The 20,065-nt window shown below is 42.9% G+C and overlaps 1 protein-coding gene across 2 annotated transcripts in view; it reads right to left on the bottom strand.

The window, feature by feature from the left end:
- Positions 1-20,065, bottom strand: part of ERC1 (ELKS/RAB6-interacting/CAST family member 1) — a 351,929-nt gene that overhangs the window by 198,164 nt on the left and 133,700 nt on the right. For both annotated transcript variants that reach the window (XM_054386713.1, XM_054386714.1), the window contains one exon: positions 7,254-7,447. In XM_054386713.1, the coding sequence (XP_054242688.1) occupies positions 7,254-7,447 (194 nt within the window). The remainder of the gene's footprint in view (positions 1-7,253; positions 7,448-20,065) is intronic.

Here is a 20,065-nt window from a genome sequence, read left to right as displayed (position 1 = left end):
TGTCAATCATCAGATGACAACTCCTACATCCATCAGAGTTAATAGGCTTAGGCAGGAGAAGGAATGCTTGATAACCACCTTGAAGTGATGATTAAAATAAACAGGACATTTCTCAGGGGAAAAAAAAGCCTTTATAAAGGTTTACAAGCAGTGCTTCTTGTTACCCATAAGGATGTAGGGTCCTTCCTGGAGTATCCAGGATCAGATCCTCAGTCTTGGATTAGTAGGCAACATGAACTTTCAGCCCACTGCTGAATTTAACAAAGGAGATGGACTGTTCTCAGTTCCATAGAGATGAACTTACTTCTCTGGAACAGGATGCCCAGAGAGGTTGTGGAGTCTCCTTCCCTGCAGCCTTTCCAGCCCTGTCTGGATGTGTTCCTGTGTGACCTGCACTGGATTCTATGGTCCTGCTCTGGCAGGGGGGTAGGACTGGAAGATCTCCAGAGGTCTCTTCCAACCCCTATCATCCTGTGAGCCTGTGATTCTCTGAATCACTCTAAGAGTGTCAGTCCTGCCTGCTTGAACATGGAAATACCAGCCAAGCTTAGGTGGTTTAATGATGGGATAATACAGGAAGCTCATTCAGCCAAAGCCTGCACCAGCCCTGACCTCTCACCATGGTAAGGACTGGACTCATTTGGGTTCTCTGACCTTGTTCCAGCTGTTTCTGCAATGCCACAACATTTCCGTTTCTCCCAAAACAGAAGAAAAGGGACAAATGGGAAACGGATATCCCACAATATTAAAGAGGTAAGGATGGACTGAGGAGTCACCATAAAATCACTAGGACAGCTTATTTTATCTGCTGCTCTCTACAGATTGGTTTGCAATTACTGGAGTGTCTCTTCTCTCTTTTCTCCTCTTAGATGTTGGCTTCAAAAGCAATTAGTGACTTTGAGTGCTGATTTTAGGGCACTTGAACAAAGGTTGACTTTCACAGGGCAGACACTTGTCTTCTGAAAACAGACATCATGTCAAATATCTTAAACAAAGGTACCTGCATCTCTCATTCTTATCTGTTTAGAGCAGTCATGTTGAAATAAATTGGACCATTTTTGCCTCTGTGAAATTTGATGTGGGACTTCAAGTGTAATGTTCACCTGGTGGTGTAAAGAAAGGCTGAGAATAAAGAAACTGCCCCTTCATTTCTTAATATTTAATAGATCTGTGAGCTCAGAGGTGGAGCTGGACTAACTACAGGGCTGACCACTTCTTTTCATCACAAACCCTTGTTCTCAATTGCTTGCTAAATATTAACAACTGTTGCTGAAATTTGCAATGAGAGGTATCAGCCTCATGGGATATTTTGGGGGGACAATTTCAGCTCTATCCTTCGGACACCAAAGGCACCACTCTCATGGAAAATGTTTGCTCCTACGGCTGAAGACTGTGTCACTTTATCTTGTGCCTCATACAAGAGGTGAATTAAAATTCCATGGCCATTTTATTTTGGAATGTCCTAAGTTTTGAATGAGCAATCCCAGAATCCTGACATTCACTTAAGCTATGGATTTTTGAGGGAAATGGATGAGAAACACAACAGCAAATTCTGCCTTGTAATACTATGCAACCATGAGATAAATACATTATATAGAAGCAGAGAATCATAGAATGGTCTGGGTTCGAAGGGACCTCCAAAGGTCATCCAGTCCAACCCCCTCTGCAGTCAGCAGAGACATCCTCAACTAGATCAGGTTGCCCAGGTTGCTTTTATGATTTAAGGTACCAAAATGGATAAAAGTATTTTAAGGTAATACTTAATTATTTGGGTTTTTTTCCTATGCCTGAATCAGAGTTCAATTTCTCTTTTGGAGACCACTAACAAGTTACTATAACACAGAACTATAGTCATACCATCTCTCATGGTTAGCTTTAACAGTGAGAATTCTGATTTCACAAACATTTTTTGGTCTTAGACAGTGACACTTTTACTTTCAATTCCTTATTCACCCTGAATAAGGTCCTTGCTTAGGAATTCTCTTTAAAAATTATTTAATAATTCACTGAAACAACCAACTTGAAAAGTATAGTAATTGTTATAAGATACAAGCAATGGTTTGAAAATACATATTTCAATTGAGTTGGGGCTATTCAGTCTGGAGAAGAGAAAGCTTCCAGGAGACATTCTTGTGGCCTTCCAGTATCTGAAGGGGGCTACAAGAAAGCTGGGGAGGGACTTTTGAGGCTGTCAGGGAATGATAGGACTGGGGGGAATGGAACAAAACTAGAAATGGGGAGATTCAGATTGGATGTTAGGAAGAAATTCTTCCCTATGAGGGTGGTGAGACACTGGCACAGGTTTCCCAGGGAGGTGGTGGAAGCCTCATCCCTGGAGGTTTTTAAGGCCAGGCTGGATGTGGCTCTGGGCAACCTGCTGTAGTGTGAGGTGTCCCTGGCCATGGCAGGGGAGTTGGAACTGGATGATCCTTGAGGTCCTTTCCACCTCTATCAATTCTATGATTCTACAATTTCAAATTGTTGACTTAAGACATCATTTACTGATGTAGTTTCCTTTATGCTATTCTAGGAAACCATAAAATTGATGGAACATGCAGTCAGTTTTTCTCTCCATTTATCCTTCATGGGCCACTACACAAACATGTCACTGTCTCAAAGACATACAGCATAAGATACTTCCTTCTACTGCCCACATTTTTCATCACTCCCTTGAGATCACGCCCTGTCTATTTTCTTTTATTCTTATTTACTCTTGAGAAGAAGGAGTATACCTTTTGGCTGCCATATATTAAAAGCTTGAAGGTTTCTTCTTGAACAGGACATCCTTAAATTCTTTTAGAGAAACCCCTTAAAATCTCCCAGCATTCCCAGCTGTCCTTCACAGCACTACTGCTGTTCCAAAGCTGACTGCTGTTTTCCTTTATTCCAAATCCAAAGTCAAGCTAGCTTCAGAAAAAAAAAATGGTAGTGCCTTGTGTCTTTACAAGGACTACCTGTCACATACAGTGAGCATGCTAAATTGAATCAATTTCAAGTTTGTAACAGGATGCATATACACTCCATATATATTCACTCAGTGCTTACTTCTCAAGCAACTCATAGAGATTTACTACCACCTCTCAAGCACAAAGTTGGTTCTTGTTTGGAGAATATATGCACTAATACCTCTGTGTATAACCTACCCATCCCTGATGGTCATGACTCAGATTATTTGCATACTTTATCTTTTCTTTATTTTTGCCTTATTTCAGGATGATAATCTCAATAAAGCTGAAGAGTAAGTCAATACTGACCTCTACCAATGACACATTTGAGTTTTAGTGGTTCAGGCAGAACTGATAGCAGAGATTAGAACCAAGGGTAAAAGACAGCAACAGAATTAGAATATAGAGCAACAGCTTCTGTCAAGTTTTAAGTTAGGGAGAAGAGCAGCAAATCTCCTTTGGGCTGTGGTCACACCTACTGTGACACAAACTGAGAGCTTGTCCTTGACAGAGCTAATTCCTGTTAGACCCACGGAGAACAGCATCATTGCAGCAGACCCAAAGAGCAGCAGCAGCAGCAGCAGGCGGGCAACCAGTGGTGACATTCCAGCTGGCAGGAACCAGAAGCCTTACAGGGCACTCACTTTCCCAGGAAGTCCCACACAAACCCCCCTAGGTGTTGTGGTGCAGGGACTGGCAGCTGGCAGGGGGGGTGCTGTGTGCGGGAGGAGTGCTTGCTGAGGACAGTCAGAAAAAACCCCACACGGGCAAGACAAAACAGCTCGAGGGACCCAGACGTGACAGGGTAAACAGAAAGAGAAGGTGAGGAAGGAAACAAAACACAGAGTGAAAAGTTACAGACAGACAGGAGAGTATGGAGTGGCAATACAAAAACCGAACGGTTAGTTACAGAGCAAGTGAATAACCAGACGGCTAAAAAACCCTCTCTGCATCCACAAAACGAAACCCACAGGGCTGCTCACCCCCAAAAGAAACACAGGCTTATGGCCCACCCTCCTGCAAGAGAATGCAAAGTGCTGCCCACAGAGAAGACAAATTCATGAGCTGCTGCTTTCAGTCTCACATTGACTCCAGAGTCTCTTGGAATCTCTTACACAGCATGCACCATATTTAACACATTGTTTTTTAATATCTCTCTTCCCATTCAGAGCTGAAAAACAACTTCCCCCACCCAGTAATTGCAGCAGTTGCTGAAGAGTGCATTTCCCTCTTCATTTCAATTTGAAGGGAAGGCAGCCTTGCCATCATTGAAAAAGCTGAGGAGAAGTTTTCTCCTTTTCCTTTCATCTTCCTCTCCTCCTATCTTTTCTCCATCTCTGTTCCTCTATACATACCTCCCTAACAGGTGACTCCTGTGGGTGAAACCACATTATTATTTCTCTGCTGCTGCTGCTGTATGGTCTTAGTTTTCACACAAAAGTAGCATAAGGGAAAACTCCAGGGAGAGAAAAATCACAGGCTTGTGCTATTCTCTGAATGTGACTTCTCATCTTGCTCTGCATGGAACAGTAACAGCTCCTGATAGGCATAGCAATATTTACCTTTTTTGCTAGCTGGCAAATGCTTCTGCTAGCACTAGGGCTCTTTGCCCAGCAGAGTTTGAACAGTTGTAGAAGCATTAGAAGTCAAGATAATGTCTGGCTTGCTTAGGAAGGATTTTTACAAGGTAAAATATCTCTTCTTTGCAGGAAACCAAGACCCTAGCTCTAAAACATCTACGTAATGTGCCTGGATATAACATTTCATCTATGAAAGAAGACTTTACATACAAGCATGGTAGATAAAACCAAGACCAACCTCTACATTTATCAGGCATTCTAAAATCCCTGCTTTGTATAAAAACCCACAAGGAGAAAGCAAGCTTCCAGAGAATAGGAATTTGAGGGAGAAACTGAAAACAACTAAGACCACATAGAAATTTCAACAATTATTTAGAATAAGAGAAGTGACTCATCAAAACCTCACTGCAAAGTATCTGAAACCTTGCACCTTTTTCTGAACTGAAAAATTATTTCAGGTGTTGACACTTTGCTAATTCATCACACTAAGAAGAGGCACCTTTGGCCTCCAGACCATTGAATCATTGAGGTTGGAAAAGACCTCTAAGATCGAGTCCAACTCTCAACCCAGCCAATCATCTTCAAGACTTTTTCCATTTCCATTTGCTGTGGTTAGAGAAGATGAATTTCTTACATTATTTTTCCCCTTGATTTGCATGGCTGCTGATAGCAAAAGTAGTCTTTTCTTTAGCATAGCTGAAGTACCTGTCCTAATTGCTAGAAATAACAGAAGACATCCTGTATTTTCTCGGTCCTGGTAGAAAAGAGGACAAGTGAAAAAGAGAAGAGGATCACTCTATTTTTTTTTTATTAAGAGCAAAGATCAGGGGGTAAGAAGGAATGGATTACACTGAATAGTCAAAGTATTCACCAAAGGGTTAGGGAATGGTGTCCAGTCATTTGGGGAATTCGTGCTTTCACTGATACAGTCAGAGTTTGGTGGTGACTGAAAGAGCCAGGGACACTGTACCGTGAAAAACAGTAATTCTGTCGCAGATCTCTGGGACTGCATCTTTGCAAAGAAAACGTTCCTTTCCAACTCTTTTAAGATTGGGTGCCAATGCTCTGATCTATCAAAGAGAATGAGGTTCATCTTCATTTATCTTCTTTGTTATTTTTGCTTTGCACACTATAAACTCTCTGGATTCTAGATCACTTTTATGTATATATTCAGTGTTTGGTACTGCAAGTCCTAATCCTGATTAGAGTTTCTGAATGATAACTTCATGAAAAAAAAAAAAAAAAGACTTGCATTAAAAGCAGGCAAAAGAAAATTATCTTCTTGCCATTCCAATCTCTTCTAGCAATCTGGTTGAGGAATGCTGAATATTTCTGATGTGCTTTTCCTAAATAGAAATTACTTCTGCACATTGAAAAAATTAAGGAATTACGAACATACTTTTCCCCCACACCTTACTTCTAATGAAAGTTTGTTGCTTATACCCTGATCCCTAGTCAACTTGCATGCCCTCTGATGATGGCCTTGTGAACTTCACAGCTGAGAGATGGGCAACCTTAAGGACTGAAAAAAAAGTACACAGGCAAATAGGACTTGTAACTGCTGGTCAGCTTTGTCATGTCTGTACTTAACACACCTCATCTATCAGGCTATTATGCGAATGTTCTTCTGAACACATCATGTATCAAGAGGCTGAAAGTTATATCCCTCAGAAACAAGAAGACAGTTATAGATGACGTATCTTCACTTTTGGGTGTTGAAGCTTGCACCACATGTATAGAGACTTTTGGCTAAATAAAACAACAACTTAAAACTAACAGGATGCTGCTTACAAGCACAGAGAGGAGAAACTCAGCTGAGAAGTTGAATTGTTTCAGAGCTCTGTCACTTTCAAGGACACAAGCATGGATGTTTAGAAAAGAGTTTTTCAAGTAATTCAGAGGAGCCTATAATGAGACCAATGAACAGTAACCATTGCCATTGTGCAGAACCTGAGATGTCCTCAGAGATTTCCCCTGACACTAGAGGCAGAGCAGTTAAATAGTGGTAAGACAGACACTAGGAAGAGTATTCTGGCACAAGGCAAATGGGAATAAAGAAATTTCCATTTTGTTCTTCCAAGTTAAGAGTTCTTAACTGTAAATGGGAAACAAAAAACCCCTAGAGGTATTACTGCCTGGAATCTCTCTCTTGGCCCACTGCAAGGCAAGAAAATGACTACAAACAAAATCTGTTTCAAGTCCTTCCCAAGATTTGCTCTTCATAATTGTGATACAAATGTCATGGAATCATAATAAATCATAATTTTGGGGGAATGTCAAAGTCTAGAAAGAATATCTGATCAAGACAGAAAAATGGAAAATGCTGGCTCCCATTTTGTTTGGATAAAAGAAAATCTTTCTTTGGCTTCACATGAACTGAAGTTCACCAGTGTCCCTACAATTACAAAGAGTTTCAGATGCCATTTGTCAGCAGAACCTAGGTGACTAGTATCACAAGTTCTTCAAAGTAACCTCCTCACAGCACTACCTACCCTTCTAGTTCTGTCTATTTCAGTTCTGGTTTTGAGCAGCCAGGTAATGAAAGCACAGAGTAAGACATCTTTTTGCTCAAAATCCACCAAGACAACGGACCAAAGGCTGACAAATCCTAAACAGATTTTCCAGAACTAGGCCCTCCAAGGTTTTTAAGATATGAAAAATGGACTAAGTTACCTCTAACTTTCACCAGCTCTTTTTTGCTCCTCTACTAACTTTATACCATTCTCACCTCTCCAGTTCTGCTATCTTCTTATCCTTATCATTCTTCTCATTTTCCATCTCTTTCAGGATTTCCAGAAGACGATCCACTTCAGCTTGAGCCTTGCCCGACTCCTCCCGGTAGCGAGTTACCTCCCTTTCCAGCTGCTGCATACGATCGCTCAGCTCCGGGCTGGCCCTAGCCTCCAGGGTTGCCTCATGAGCCTGTACGACAAAGAACAAAACACTTCGTTCACACACATCTATTTTACAGATACTGTGATGAAGGCAAAATACTGCCTAGGTACCTATTTCAAAATGGCAAAATTAATTAGTACACTGAAATAAATATACACTACAGATGCCACTTTTAAGTATGGGTAATAAACTTTATAGGAAAAGGAAAACTCAAAACCTGTTTTTTCTATTCAGTCTGAAAAAAAAAAGACTTTTTTAAACCTGAAACAGAAGAAAACAGTAAAAATATGCAAAAAAACACCTAACTTTTTTAGAAGGAAAGAAAAATCAAGTGTGAGTGGGTATAAAAATTCATTGAGAGGGGATTTGATCAATGTTTATAAATATCTGAGGGCTGGGGGTCAAGAGGGAGGGGACAGGCTTTGCTCAGTTGCACCCTGGGATAGGACAAGAGGCAACGGATGGAAACTGCAGCACAGGAGGTTCCACCTCAACATGAGGAAGAACTTCTTTATTGTAAGGGTCCCAGAGCACTGGAAGAGGCTGCCCAGAGAGGTTGTGGAGTCTCCTTCTCTGGAGCCTTTCCAGCCCTGTCTGGATGTGTTCCTGTGTGACCTGTGCTGGATTCTATGCTCCTGCTTTGGCAGGGGGGTTGGATGTGAAGATCTCCAGAGGACCCTTCCAACCCCTAACATCCTGTGAGCCTGTAATAGGCTTCTGTCGTAGGTTGAGGGAAATCAAGAGTCCATTGGTATAACCATAAAGAAAAGTCCTCCAGATGCTAGAGAGTGCCAAGGGGATGGATGTCCCAGGATATTGTAATCTGTTACTTATTCAGTTTCCTCTATCTCACTGTTTAAGGGAGGTGTACAGCCAATCTCTCTTTCTTCTCTCTCCATCTCGGGAAGAGTCTTACCTTATGGTGTGTGGGGGAGAAGTTTTCTGCTGGCCTTGGCTGGCAGGGAATTTCCTGCTACACCACAGGGCCTGGGGAAGCCTGCAGCAGGTCTGGGTCTAGTGCTGGAGGGGGGGCAGTGTAGCTGCTCCTGGGCTGCTGAGGGGGTGGAGGTTGTCAGAAGACTCTGGAAGGTTCTGACCTGGTAGGCCCAGGTGAAGGACTGAGCCTAGTTTGTGAATGGAGTCCTTCTACCTGAACACCTTTTGTATATATTTGTAAATAGAATTTCCATTTCAATTTCCAATTCAGTGTGTAGCATTTTTATTTCACTCCCTGGGAAGGGGTAACGAGCAGAAGGAGGGGACACAGTCTCAAGCTGTGCCAGGGGAGGTCTAGGCTGGGTGTTAGGAGGAAGTTCTTCACAGAGAGAGAGAGATTGTCCATTGAAATGTGCTGCCCAGGGAGGTGGTGGAGTTGCTGTCCCTGGAGATGTTCAAGAAAAGCCTGGATGAGGCACTTAGTGCCATGGTCTGGTTGATTGCTTAGGGCTGGGTGACAGGTTGGACTGGATGATCTTGGAGGTCTCTTCCAACCTGGTTGATTCTATGCTTCTATGCTCTTCTCTGTCCTTCTGCCCCAGGCAACTCGTGGCTCAGAGCTAGGACAACTTCTAAAGCAGTGATATGACTCTGTCATTAGTTATCTGATGTCTTTTTACTTAGATAATCTAGAAAAAAAAACCAACCAAATCCCAGGTTTACAGCCTTTAATAACTACATCAGTATGCAAGCTGTCAGATGGATTTGCACAGAGGGTGCTGATGTCCTCATCTGAGCTACACAGAGTAGGACTATACTATGAGTATGGCTACCTACTGAAACTATCTTTGACTAGTTGGCTAGAAAATATGATTTCTGAAACCAGGCTATGGGGACAAAAAGTATTGGAGGATTGGGGATAAAATTACCTCAAGATGAGGTTTAATTTTCTGGTGTTTTTGGGGGGTTTTGCTTTGGTTTGGTGGGGTTTTTTTGGGTTTTCTGTTTGTTTGTTTTATTTTGTTGCTTTGCCTTTTTTTTTTTTTAATGGCTTGGTTTGTCATAAAAATCACTAATTTTTTAGTAAAATTAATTCAACAGTTCCCCAGCATATTACAGATGAAGCAAAAGCCATATTTATGCTGGTATTGAAATCAGCAGACTGAGGACTATCTTCACATTCACCCTCTGCACCTCTGCTCTTGGGTCCTGAATAGCAATCTGATACCATTTAAAGCTGTTCCAGAACTGCTCAAATTTGCTTCAGTGCATAGCAGGTTTGGTGTAGCTATTATGCCAACCATGGCATAATATGGCATAATATGCCTGTAAACTCCAGACTTTTCTCTTCCCTGAAACAAACTTAGAACAGAAAATAAGCCTTCAGACATTCTCCCCCAGTGTGCCACTGTGGAAAGTTGTTTTACAAGCTGGCAGTGTTCTACTCCAAAGCACAAATGCTGGACTGGATCTGGATTTCCCACGTACTGGAATGCTTCATGTTGCAGAACCCTTGGCTCTGCAGCTCCTGCCTGAGGTCCAGTGATAAACTGTTGTTTTTTTTTTTTTTTTTTTTAATGCACGAATTCCAGAAATCTGGATAACCTGAAGAGTATTTTACCCTAGAAGAAAATGCCTAGCAATCTCTAGGTCTCCCAGGCAGATCTCAGCAGGAGTCCCCAACAGCTACACACTCTGGAAGAACAGAACCCTTTCCTGAAGCTATGTATTCAGGAAGACTTAAAAGGCTTCCCTACTTCTGAGTGTCTTTCAAGTCAAAATTCACCACTCCTCTGTCAGGGAACTGTAATTCTGAAAATCTTCCTCCTGAGCTTCTGACTGAGACCCAGCTCCTGGTGAGCCTAGAAGCTTTGAGAAGCTTTTTGGAGTTAGGGTTGTCAGTGCTTCCAGATTCCTCACTGCCCCATAAGCACTCTGGACTACACCCCCTTGGACAGGGCTCTCTACAGCAAGTGGAAATACACTGAATGCCTTGGCAAGATGAGGCAGACTCCACTGCAGCAATGAGCCTGACAAGCATGACAAGCATCAGAGGAACATAGTTTGCTTTGGAAGCAGTGGGTTGCCTTATTGAGATCTCCAGCCTGAGGGAATCTGAAAGCATTGATGTCATTTCCTTTTCAACTATACCTAAACTTAAAACCCCAAAGCATCCATACTTCCCTCTCAAACATGGTTTTGCAGGAACTGGGAATACTGTCTCTGGTATCTGTATTTTGGGGTATCTATATTCTCCTAACAGACACTTAGCAAGGACTTAAATCTGGTTTTCACTAGGTACAGAATTTTCTGTACTCTATTTAGCTATGTTTCCAACATCTCCAATTGTTTCTTTTAACAAATACTCCTCCAGACTCTTTAAAGTCATCCAATATTTGCAATCAGATAATACTGCTCTGTGAAAAAAGCAAAGCCAGCCTCAATTACTAAAATCTCTAATTTGAAATATCTTATAAGACCCTAATGCAATTCTACTGTCAGGACAGGTCTGATTTATATTACTCTGTGTTAATAAAAGCATCTCCACAACAACCCAAGAGACACTACTGAGAAGAGGAAATCCATTTTCTTTTTGACAAAATTAGCCAACAAGTCAGTATGTCTGCTTCTTAGAGAAGAAGGCGGCTACTCACACAAGAGAAATGATTAGTTGTGACCCACCACACATGTTATTGTGTAGAATGCACAGAAGTAGCGACCCTTCCACCTACCACAAAGAGAACGTTATGTGGTATGATGCAAACTTGAGAGCACTTCCTGAGCTGTCAATTACTGACTGAGCGACTTTGGTCCATCTATAGGTTATGTACAAAAAATGTGTTGCACAACCCTCTAAAATCCTCCTGGATCCACTTATTCGATAGGAGAGAAAACCAATGCAGTCAGAGGTCTCCCACAAATTCCCATCAAGATGTGTAACAGATGAAACTGGCTACCTTCCCAATGCAGTGTTGTGAGAAATAATCCAGCCTTCCTTTTTTTTGGCTCAAAAAAAAGTTAAACATAAATAATGAATTCGTACATTCACAGGAAACCAAACAAATCAACCAACCAGAAAAACCCCCACATACAAATTCTCCTGCCCACCAAAAGTGCATACATGTTTCAAAATAAGGCAGTAATTTCATTTTCAGATCAGAATGGACATCTAAATTGACAAATGCACTAAGAATTTCTGCTGTGTTAAGAAGTGCAGTGCAACAAGTTCATTAAGTTGGGTGCATTAGGAAGAGTATGTCCAGCAGATCCAGGGAGGTTCTCCTCCCTCTCGACTCTGCCCAGTGAGGCCACACCTGGAATATTGCATCCAGTTCTGGGCTCCCCAGTTCAAGAGGGACAGGGATCCGATGGAGAGAGTCCAAGGGAGGACTACAAGGATGCTGAAGGGACTGGAGCACTGCCTGGGGAGGAGAGGCTGAGAGCCCTGGGGCTGTTTAGTCTGGAGAGGAGAAGCCTGAGAGGGGATCTGATCAATGTCTATCAATAGCTAAGGGTTGGGGGTCAGGAAGGAAGGGACAGGGACAGCCTCTGCTCACTTGTGCCCTGGGAAAGGACAAGGGGCAATGAATGGAAATTGCAGCACAGGAGGTTCCACCTCAACATGAGGAAGAACTTCTTCACTGTGAGGGTCCCAGAGCACTGGGGTTCTATGGCCCTGCACTGGATTCTATGGGGGGTTGGACTCAAGATCTCCAGAGGTCCCTTCCAGCCCCTAACACTCTGTGATCCTGTGATCTTTCAGCTCTGCCTGAGGCAATATTCCTAAAGCTGCCATGGGGGGTTGGACTCAAGATCTCCAGAGGTCCCTTCCAGCCCCTAACACTCTGTGATCCTGTGATCTTTCAGCTCTGCCTGAGGCAATATTCCTAAAGCTGCCACCTCTTAATATAGTTTACAAAAATATGTGAAAAATCTATAAAAGTAAGATAAAAACTAACTAAAGGGGAAAAGCAGCTTGCTTGGGGTGAAGGGAACATTTCACTTTCTTCTCTGACAAATGAGAAATATGAAGGGATGTGCTTACACAGGTCATTGAGTTACACATGGTTACAGGCCAATTTAAACCTCTTAACTGTTACTACTCACCCTGCCATTACCTCTCCACATTTGCTCCAGTGCGGACTCGAACAGGTCATGTTAGGAATAAATAGGATGTTAGGAACAAGTTCTGCACCATGAGGGTGGTGGAACACTGGAACAGGTTGCCCAGGGAGGTGCCTGGGGCCCCATCCCTGATTTAAGGTGAGGCTGGACAGGGCTCTGGGCAACCTGATCTAGTTGGGGATGTCTCTGCTGATGCAAAGGAGGTTGGACTGGATGAGCTTTGGAGGTCCCTTCCAGCCCAAACCAGTCTGTGATTCTATGAATTTAAGCTACTTTCAAGATCAGAACCAAACTTTCATATTTGATTCTTTGCCAATGAAACAGCCATGTTTTAGGCTAGAAAGCAGCACCACCTTCTGCTATGGTGGGTTTTCAGAGAAGCTCATCTGAGCAGCATTAATTTTTGCCAGTGTAAATTTGATTTCCAATTCTAAATGGTTCAGGACTGAGAACAGTTTCTGCTTACTACTCACTTTGGTCTTACTACTCTGGATATGCTTGTCAAAGTTCTTATGAGGGATTATAAACTAAGAGGTGGCTTAGCAGCTTTCTGCTTTTCTGCTCTGAGCCATCATTTCCCATCTGAAATGTGGTAAGTGATGGGGTGAGTGCTTCAGGTACCCAAAGAATAAAAGGAGTGATTGTTCCTCCATGTTGCTGTAACTTCCATTGCTTCCACAGAAAATCAGCTGACAAAGCCAAATTCTAGAACCTAAACCAAAGGTGTTTCACAGAAATAACCACTACTTACAGATGGAGAGGAGAGGAAGACAAAACACATCAAACAGAATTCTCTAAGTATTTCTCAAGCCAAAAACTCCTTACTAAGAGGAAAAGCAATCTCACACAGCTCAAAGTGTGCCAGAGGCAGGGAAGAAAATGACAGCACAGATCTAATTTAACAGTTCTAAAACGTAAATAAAAATCCCGACTGTTATGACTGAGATTCCAAACCAATATTCCTAAAAGGTTAACTAAATCAGACAGCAAACAATTCACAGCAACCACTTTCTACTTTTACCTATGAACTGAAACAGTAAATTCAGGCTAACATTTCACATACAAATGTTGCCAAAACCTTACAGCCAAAGGGTAGATGTTCCCATTTTAATCCACCCTTCTAACCTCCAAGTGTGTCTCCTATCTCATAAAAATGGCAAATGTTACAGACAAGTAACATCTTTTAAGTGGTCCGTCTCTGATCACAGATCACAGGATGTTAGGGGCTGGAAGGGACCTCTGGAGATCTTCACATCCAACCCTGCTGCCAGAGCAGGACCATAGAATCCAGCATAGGTCACACAGGAACACATCCAGACAGGGCTGGAAAGGCTCCAGAGAAGGAGACTCCACAACCTCTCTGGGCAGCCTCTTCCAGTGCTCTGGGACCCTCACAGTGAAGAAGTTCCTCCTCATGCTGAGGTGGAACCTCCTGTGCTGCAGTTTCCATCCATTGACATTTGTCCTTTTCCAGGGTACAAGTGAGCAGAGGCTGTCCCTGTCCCTTCCTTCCTGACCCCCAGCCCTCAGCTATTGATAGACATTGATCAGATCCCCTCTCAGGCTTCTCCTCTCCAGACTAAACAGCCCCAGGGCTCTCAGCCTCTCCTCATCAGGCAGTGCTCCAGGCCCTGCAGCATCCTTGTAGTCCTCCCTTGGACTCTCTCCAGCACATCCCTGTCCCTCTTGAACTGGGGAGCCCAGACCTGGATGCAATATTCCAGGTGTGGCCTCCACTAGGGCAGAGTCGAGAGGGAGGAGAACCTCCCTGGATCTGCTGGACACACTCCTCTGAATGCACCCCAGGATCCCATTGGCCTCCTTAGCCACCAGGGCACATTGCTGTCCCATGCAGAACTTGTTGTCCACCAGCACTCCCAGGTCCTTCTCCACAGGGCTGCTCTCCAGCAGATCACCTCCTAACCTGTCCTGCTGCAGTTTATTCTTCCTTCCCAGGTGCAGGACTCTGCATTTATCCCTGGTACTGAATAAGCAACTATTTGGTTGGAATATAATTTATGAAGGTTGAAAATGTAAATAAGAGAAAGATGCCTCAAGAGAGCCCATTACTGAAGCAAAGGGATCTCTTCAGAAAGCTATGACTTTCCATAGTTACTAGCAACAGTTTTTTACCCTAACACGCCAAGGGTACAAAGAAAGAAGGGAAGTGCCCAGGCTGTCTTTGCAAATGTACTTCAACCTCATCCAACCACGAGAAACAGAGCTTCATTCAGTGCACAGAAGGGATTTACTCAAGCAATGCCCAGTGCTCATTTGCTGGTGTTTAGTGTGTGGCTCTATGCCTTGTCTACTCTAAATTAAAAAAGACACTAGAAAACAAAATTCCCAATTTTCTTTCTCTCATGCTAGTTATGACTGCAGGCTTTTTCTTGGCAAATGGTAACCAACCACTTCACATCACCAGTGGGAAATGAAGAGGCTTTAGCACAGAATTGTCAGGGTTGGAAGGGACCTCAAGGATCATCCAGTTCCAAACTCACACTAGATCAGGTTGCTCACAGCCACATCCAGCCTGGCTGCAAAAACCTCCAGGGATGAGGCTTCTATCACCTCCCAGGGCAACCTGTTCCAGTGTCTCACCACCCTCATGGGGAAGAATTTCTTCCTCATGTCTAATCTAAATCTCCCCTCCCCTAGCTTAGATCCATTCCCCCCAGTCCTATCACTCCCTGACACAATAAAAAGTCCCTCCTCAGCTTTCTTGTAGCCCTCTTCAGATACTGGAAGGCCACAAGAAGGTCTCCTGGGAGCTTTCTCTTCTCCAGATTGAACAGCCCCAACTCAGTTGAAATGTATTTTCAAACCATTATTCGTATCACAATTACTTTACTTTTCAAGTTGTTTGTTTCAGTGAATTATTAAATAATTTTTTTAGAGAATTCCTAAACAAGGACCACATCAGGGTGAATAAGGAACTGAAAGTAAAAGTGTCACTGTCTAAGACCAAAAAGTGTTTGTGAAATCAGAATCCTCACTGTTAAAGCTAACCATGAGAGATGGTATGACTATAGTTCTGTGTTATAGTAACTTGTTAGTGGTCTCCAAAAGAGAAATTGAACTCTGATTCAGGCATAGGAAAAAAACCCAAATAATTAAGTATTACCTTAAAATACTTTTATCCATTTTGGTACCTTAAATCTTGTAGGCTCCCTCAGTATATTCTTAATATACTTATTGTTCAGGTGAAAAACTGAGATGCAAAAATATCCTTATTCACTCAACGCTTTCCTACTATTAAAGAAAAAAAATTTGATTGTCTAATTTGTCTAGATGATTATCATCTTCCTCATGCTTACAGTGTATGTCACATAATGTTGAAGACTCCAAGAGTCTGGGAGTTGTTGGAACATTTTATAACTACCTCACCATGAAAAATGAGAGTGCTGGCTACTTCTGAGAGTTAATCTTTGAAATCTTAAGGTTTCTGGGAGGGGTAAAGCAGATAAGTTACATTTTTTAGGTATGGGAAAATCAGGCAGAAAACCCTCTGCAGTTTTCCGGTGCATGAGATGATGCTGATGTTGTTAACGAACCATCAACAGGATTGGAACTTTAAAAGTCACCACACAGGCTCCTGCAGCTTACCCTGTATGTTGGCTGTCAGAGTGGGGAACAAACCCCACAGTTCATTCAGAGTAACAAGGAGCCTCAGAAACTTTGCAAGCTCTTAAAGATTTTGGGGACAGAAATTTTCCTGCATACCTGCACCAACTAAAATCCTTTTGTGCTTCATCTCATTTCCCCAACCTTTTATCAACATTTTCAGCCATCTTCAGATTCCAATCTCTGCACCAGTTCTCTTTGTCCTTCTCCCATCACATTTTTTGCACAGTTAGTTCTATTACAGTACCACAGTACATTAGAGGTTGGAAGGGACCTCCAGAGATCATCCAGTCCAACCCTCCCACCAAAAGCAGGGTCACCCAGGATAGTCTGCACAGGAATGCATCCAGGTGGGTTTGGAAAGTCTCCAGAGAAGGAGACTCCACAACCTCTCTGGGCAGCCTGCTCCAGGGCTCTGTCACCCTCACTGTAAAGAAGTTCCTACCCAACAGTACCTGTAGCCCCATGCCTTCTGCTCATATGTGTTTCAGTTTGAGCCAGTAACCTAGCTTAGACACTACTTGCAAACAGGAATTTTCCAGAGAATTTGACTAGAAGATAAATAATGTTAGGGATTGGACACAGAATGATAACAATAAACAGGGCAGTATCATCCCATTGCAGTATTGAATATCTTGTATTTTTGCAGCACAGCTTTGTTTGCTCTCTCTTTTCTTCCTTGCTCTGGCTGCTGGGGCTTTGGCTTTGGCTTTGCTTCACCACCTTGGCTGAGATTCTTGTTATGGCTAAGTAGCAGCAGGCTCTCCCTCTCTGCTTTCTCTCTCTTTCCCTTGCACAGAGGGGGCAGAGGACAAAGAGCTGGTTTTGTATAAGGGAGTGTTTCTGGGGGTTTTGAATTGTAAATATATGTAAATATATCCAGTATGTGTTTATTGCCTTTTACACTTTTACATTTAGTTCACTTTTTGTAAATATAGCTTCATCTTTGCTTCCAAACTTCTAAGCTAGTCTGGTGATTTATTCAGGGGGTAAAGCTCCTATTTGTTGCGGGGGAGGGGCAAATTTAACCCTACAACCCCTTCCCCATTCCATGTCTTCCCCAAATCCCAGGTTAAGCACAATTTTCCTGTTAACCCCAGCTACTCATTCCCACAGCAAAACCCAAGTGTTTTCACTCTTGTCAACAGCTAACTTCCAGCACTGGCTTCCAGACCTAACGGATCCCTTGTCCTGGTCTGTTCTGCACACCAAGATGCTGATGCTTGCTGCTGCTGTATTTGTACCAAGCAGCTGCTTGGAACTAGCATGATTGTTTGGTGAAGAGTCTACTTTGCATTGCTACTGCAGATGACACCAAGTTAGGAGCAGGAGTCGATCTGTTGGATCGACAGGTAGAAGGGCCCTGCAGAGGGACCTGGACAGGCTGGATGGGTGGGCAGAGGCCAATGGGATGAGACTGAACAAGGCTAAGTGCAGGGTTCTACACTTTGGCCACAACAACCCCAAGCAGCACTACAGGATGGGGACACAGTGGCTGGAGAGCAGCCAGGCAGAGAGGGACCTGGGGGTGCTGGTTGATAGTAGGCTGAACATGAGCCAGCAGTGTGCCCAGGTGGCCAGGAGAGCCAATGGCATCCTGGCCTGGATCAGGAATAGTGTGGCCAGCAGGACAAGGGAGGTTATTCTTCCCCTGTACTCAGCATTGGTCAGGCCACACCTTGAGTCCTGTGTCCAGTTCTGGGCTCCTCAATTCAAGAGAGATGTTGAGATACTGGAAGGTGTCCAGAGAAGGGCAATGAAGCTGGGGAGGGGTCTGGAGCACAGCCCTGTGAGGAGAGGCTGAGGGAGCTGGGGGTGTTTAGCCTGGAGAAGAGGAGGCTCAGGGCAGACCTCATTGCTGTCTACAGCTACCTGAAGGGAGGTTGTAGGCAGGTGGGGGTTGGTCTCTTCTCCCAGGCAACCAGCAGCAGAACAAGAGGACACAGTCTCAAGCTGTGCCAGGGGAGTTGTAGGCTGGATGGTAGGAAGAAATTCTTCACAGAGAGAGAGATTGCCCATTGGAATGTGCTGCCCAGGGAGGTGGTGGAGTTGCTGTCCCTAGAGATGTTAAGGAAAGCCTGGATGAGGCACTTAGTGCCATGGTCTGGTTGATTGCTTAGGGCTGGGTGATCGGTTGGACTGGAGGATCTTGGAGGTCTCTTCCAACCTGGTTGATTCTATGATTCTATGAAATGGCCAGACCTAGAAGAAGCTGTAGCAATGGAGAGAGACACTGGAAAGGTCCTCCTCCTGCTTCAGGACAACCAGTGCAGGTGGAATCTTTGGGAAGTTTCACTGCTAAATCTTTCTACTGAGCAGGTACAAATAGGCAATGCATTCAACCTCGAACCTATTTAGAGAGAGTTAAACAAAGGCATCAAAAATATTTGCTACAAGGACCAAATCTTGTAATAAAAAATTAGTGTTAAAAAAGAAAGATAAAACCTGACAGGTTTCTGTATTTTGTTCTTGCAAGCAGTGAGGTGTTGTGGCTAAGAATTTCTTTCAAAAAGACACAAAATCAAAATCTGAGGCTGAATCAAACACTGTAAGAAACTTCAGCAAAAAGATTTAAAAGGTTTTTTTCCAACACTAGAGCAACTGATAAGAGAACCTATTTAACAGGATGCATTAACCTAGGTTAGTAACAGACTGTGCCAGTGGGATCTACAGGTTAGGAGGCTGGCAAATTATGTTAAAGTGGAGGTATACATCAATTTAGCAGAAAAGTCTTGAGCCTGCTTTTCATACCTGAACACAGAAACCCATGAAATACTATGTCATTAAATCCTTTAGGTGCTGTAGCCAATAATCTTATATCCTTTCTGAAAACTACAGGACTTTTAAACTCATCTTTATGCACCAAATACTTTAATATATTTATTAATGACTGTTTATACATAAAACAACTCAAAATATGCTGTGGGAGTTTTGATGCCTTAGTTGTCTATTAATTGTTATTTCTGATAGTCCTAACAACATATTTTTTCCCCTACTGCACACCAAAACTCTTCTTCCCAACCCAGTCCTGGAAAGGCATTGTGTTATTTGTTCTAGTAACATAACTTCTACTATGAGAGGTTATAAAAATTCACAGCAATTCTCTGAACTTCAGACAATGTCAGGATAAGGAAGCTACATTTACCCTGAACATTGTCAAAAGTGACACAGCTATCAGCCCGTGGAAAGTTTTGTAACACACTTGGTTTTCTGCAGGCTCACAAAACAGTTCTCTGCTGAAAATGTACAGTATTTGTGTTGTGTACAAGATACACAAATACTCCTGGGAAAGAGTGCTCTTTGGCATCAAACAGAAGGCTGGAGACAGGACCCCAAATGAAAACTGCCGTGGTACCAGTGAGTTTCATGGTTACAGGAGATTTTAAGCCACCTTTTGCTGTAACTCCTTCAGGATTTTTAACGCTGCACAAGGTGTTACAGGAAACTTCCATGCAAGAAGCTTGATTTGCATAGCAATTCTACATTCTTGCTCTGAAAAAGCACAGACAATAGAGATGAAAGGGAAGCTACATGACACTTCAAGTCACTGCAGCAAAGGGAAACAAAAGCATTGGCACAATATTAAGCTGTTCAAACAAAACCCAAGTTAGACCAACACAGCCAAAAAGCAAAAGCATCTTTGAAGGCTTCTTTGAGCATGACTGGTCAGATAGATCACAGTGTTTTGTTTGTATCCATATTATCCAGACCCACCAGCAAAGTGATTCGCCAATATACTCTGTGTTGGCCCAAATGTCAAAGCACAGGGGAACACACATGCAACATGGGGTTGGCAAGAGCCTCTCAGTTTGCCAGGGAACTTACTGGCTTGGATGGATGACTCAATAAAACTTCAGGGTGCTAAAGGAAGAAAGAAGATAGGAAAAGATGGGGAAAATGTGGGATAGGAACAGTGTGAGAAAGAAAAAAGAAAAGGTGTAACAAGAAAGCAATTTAAAA

The sequence above is a fragment of the Indicator indicator genome, chromosome 14 (assembly GCF_027791375.1).
Source record: "Indicator indicator isolate 239-I01 chromosome 14, UM_Iind_1.1, whole genome shotgun sequence".
NCBI classification, from domain to species: Eukaryota; Metazoa; Chordata; class Aves; order Piciformes; family Indicatoridae; genus Indicator; species Indicator indicator.
Note: the sequence above shows the minus strand (reverse complement) of the source record. Positions and strands in the feature narration are given on the sequence as shown.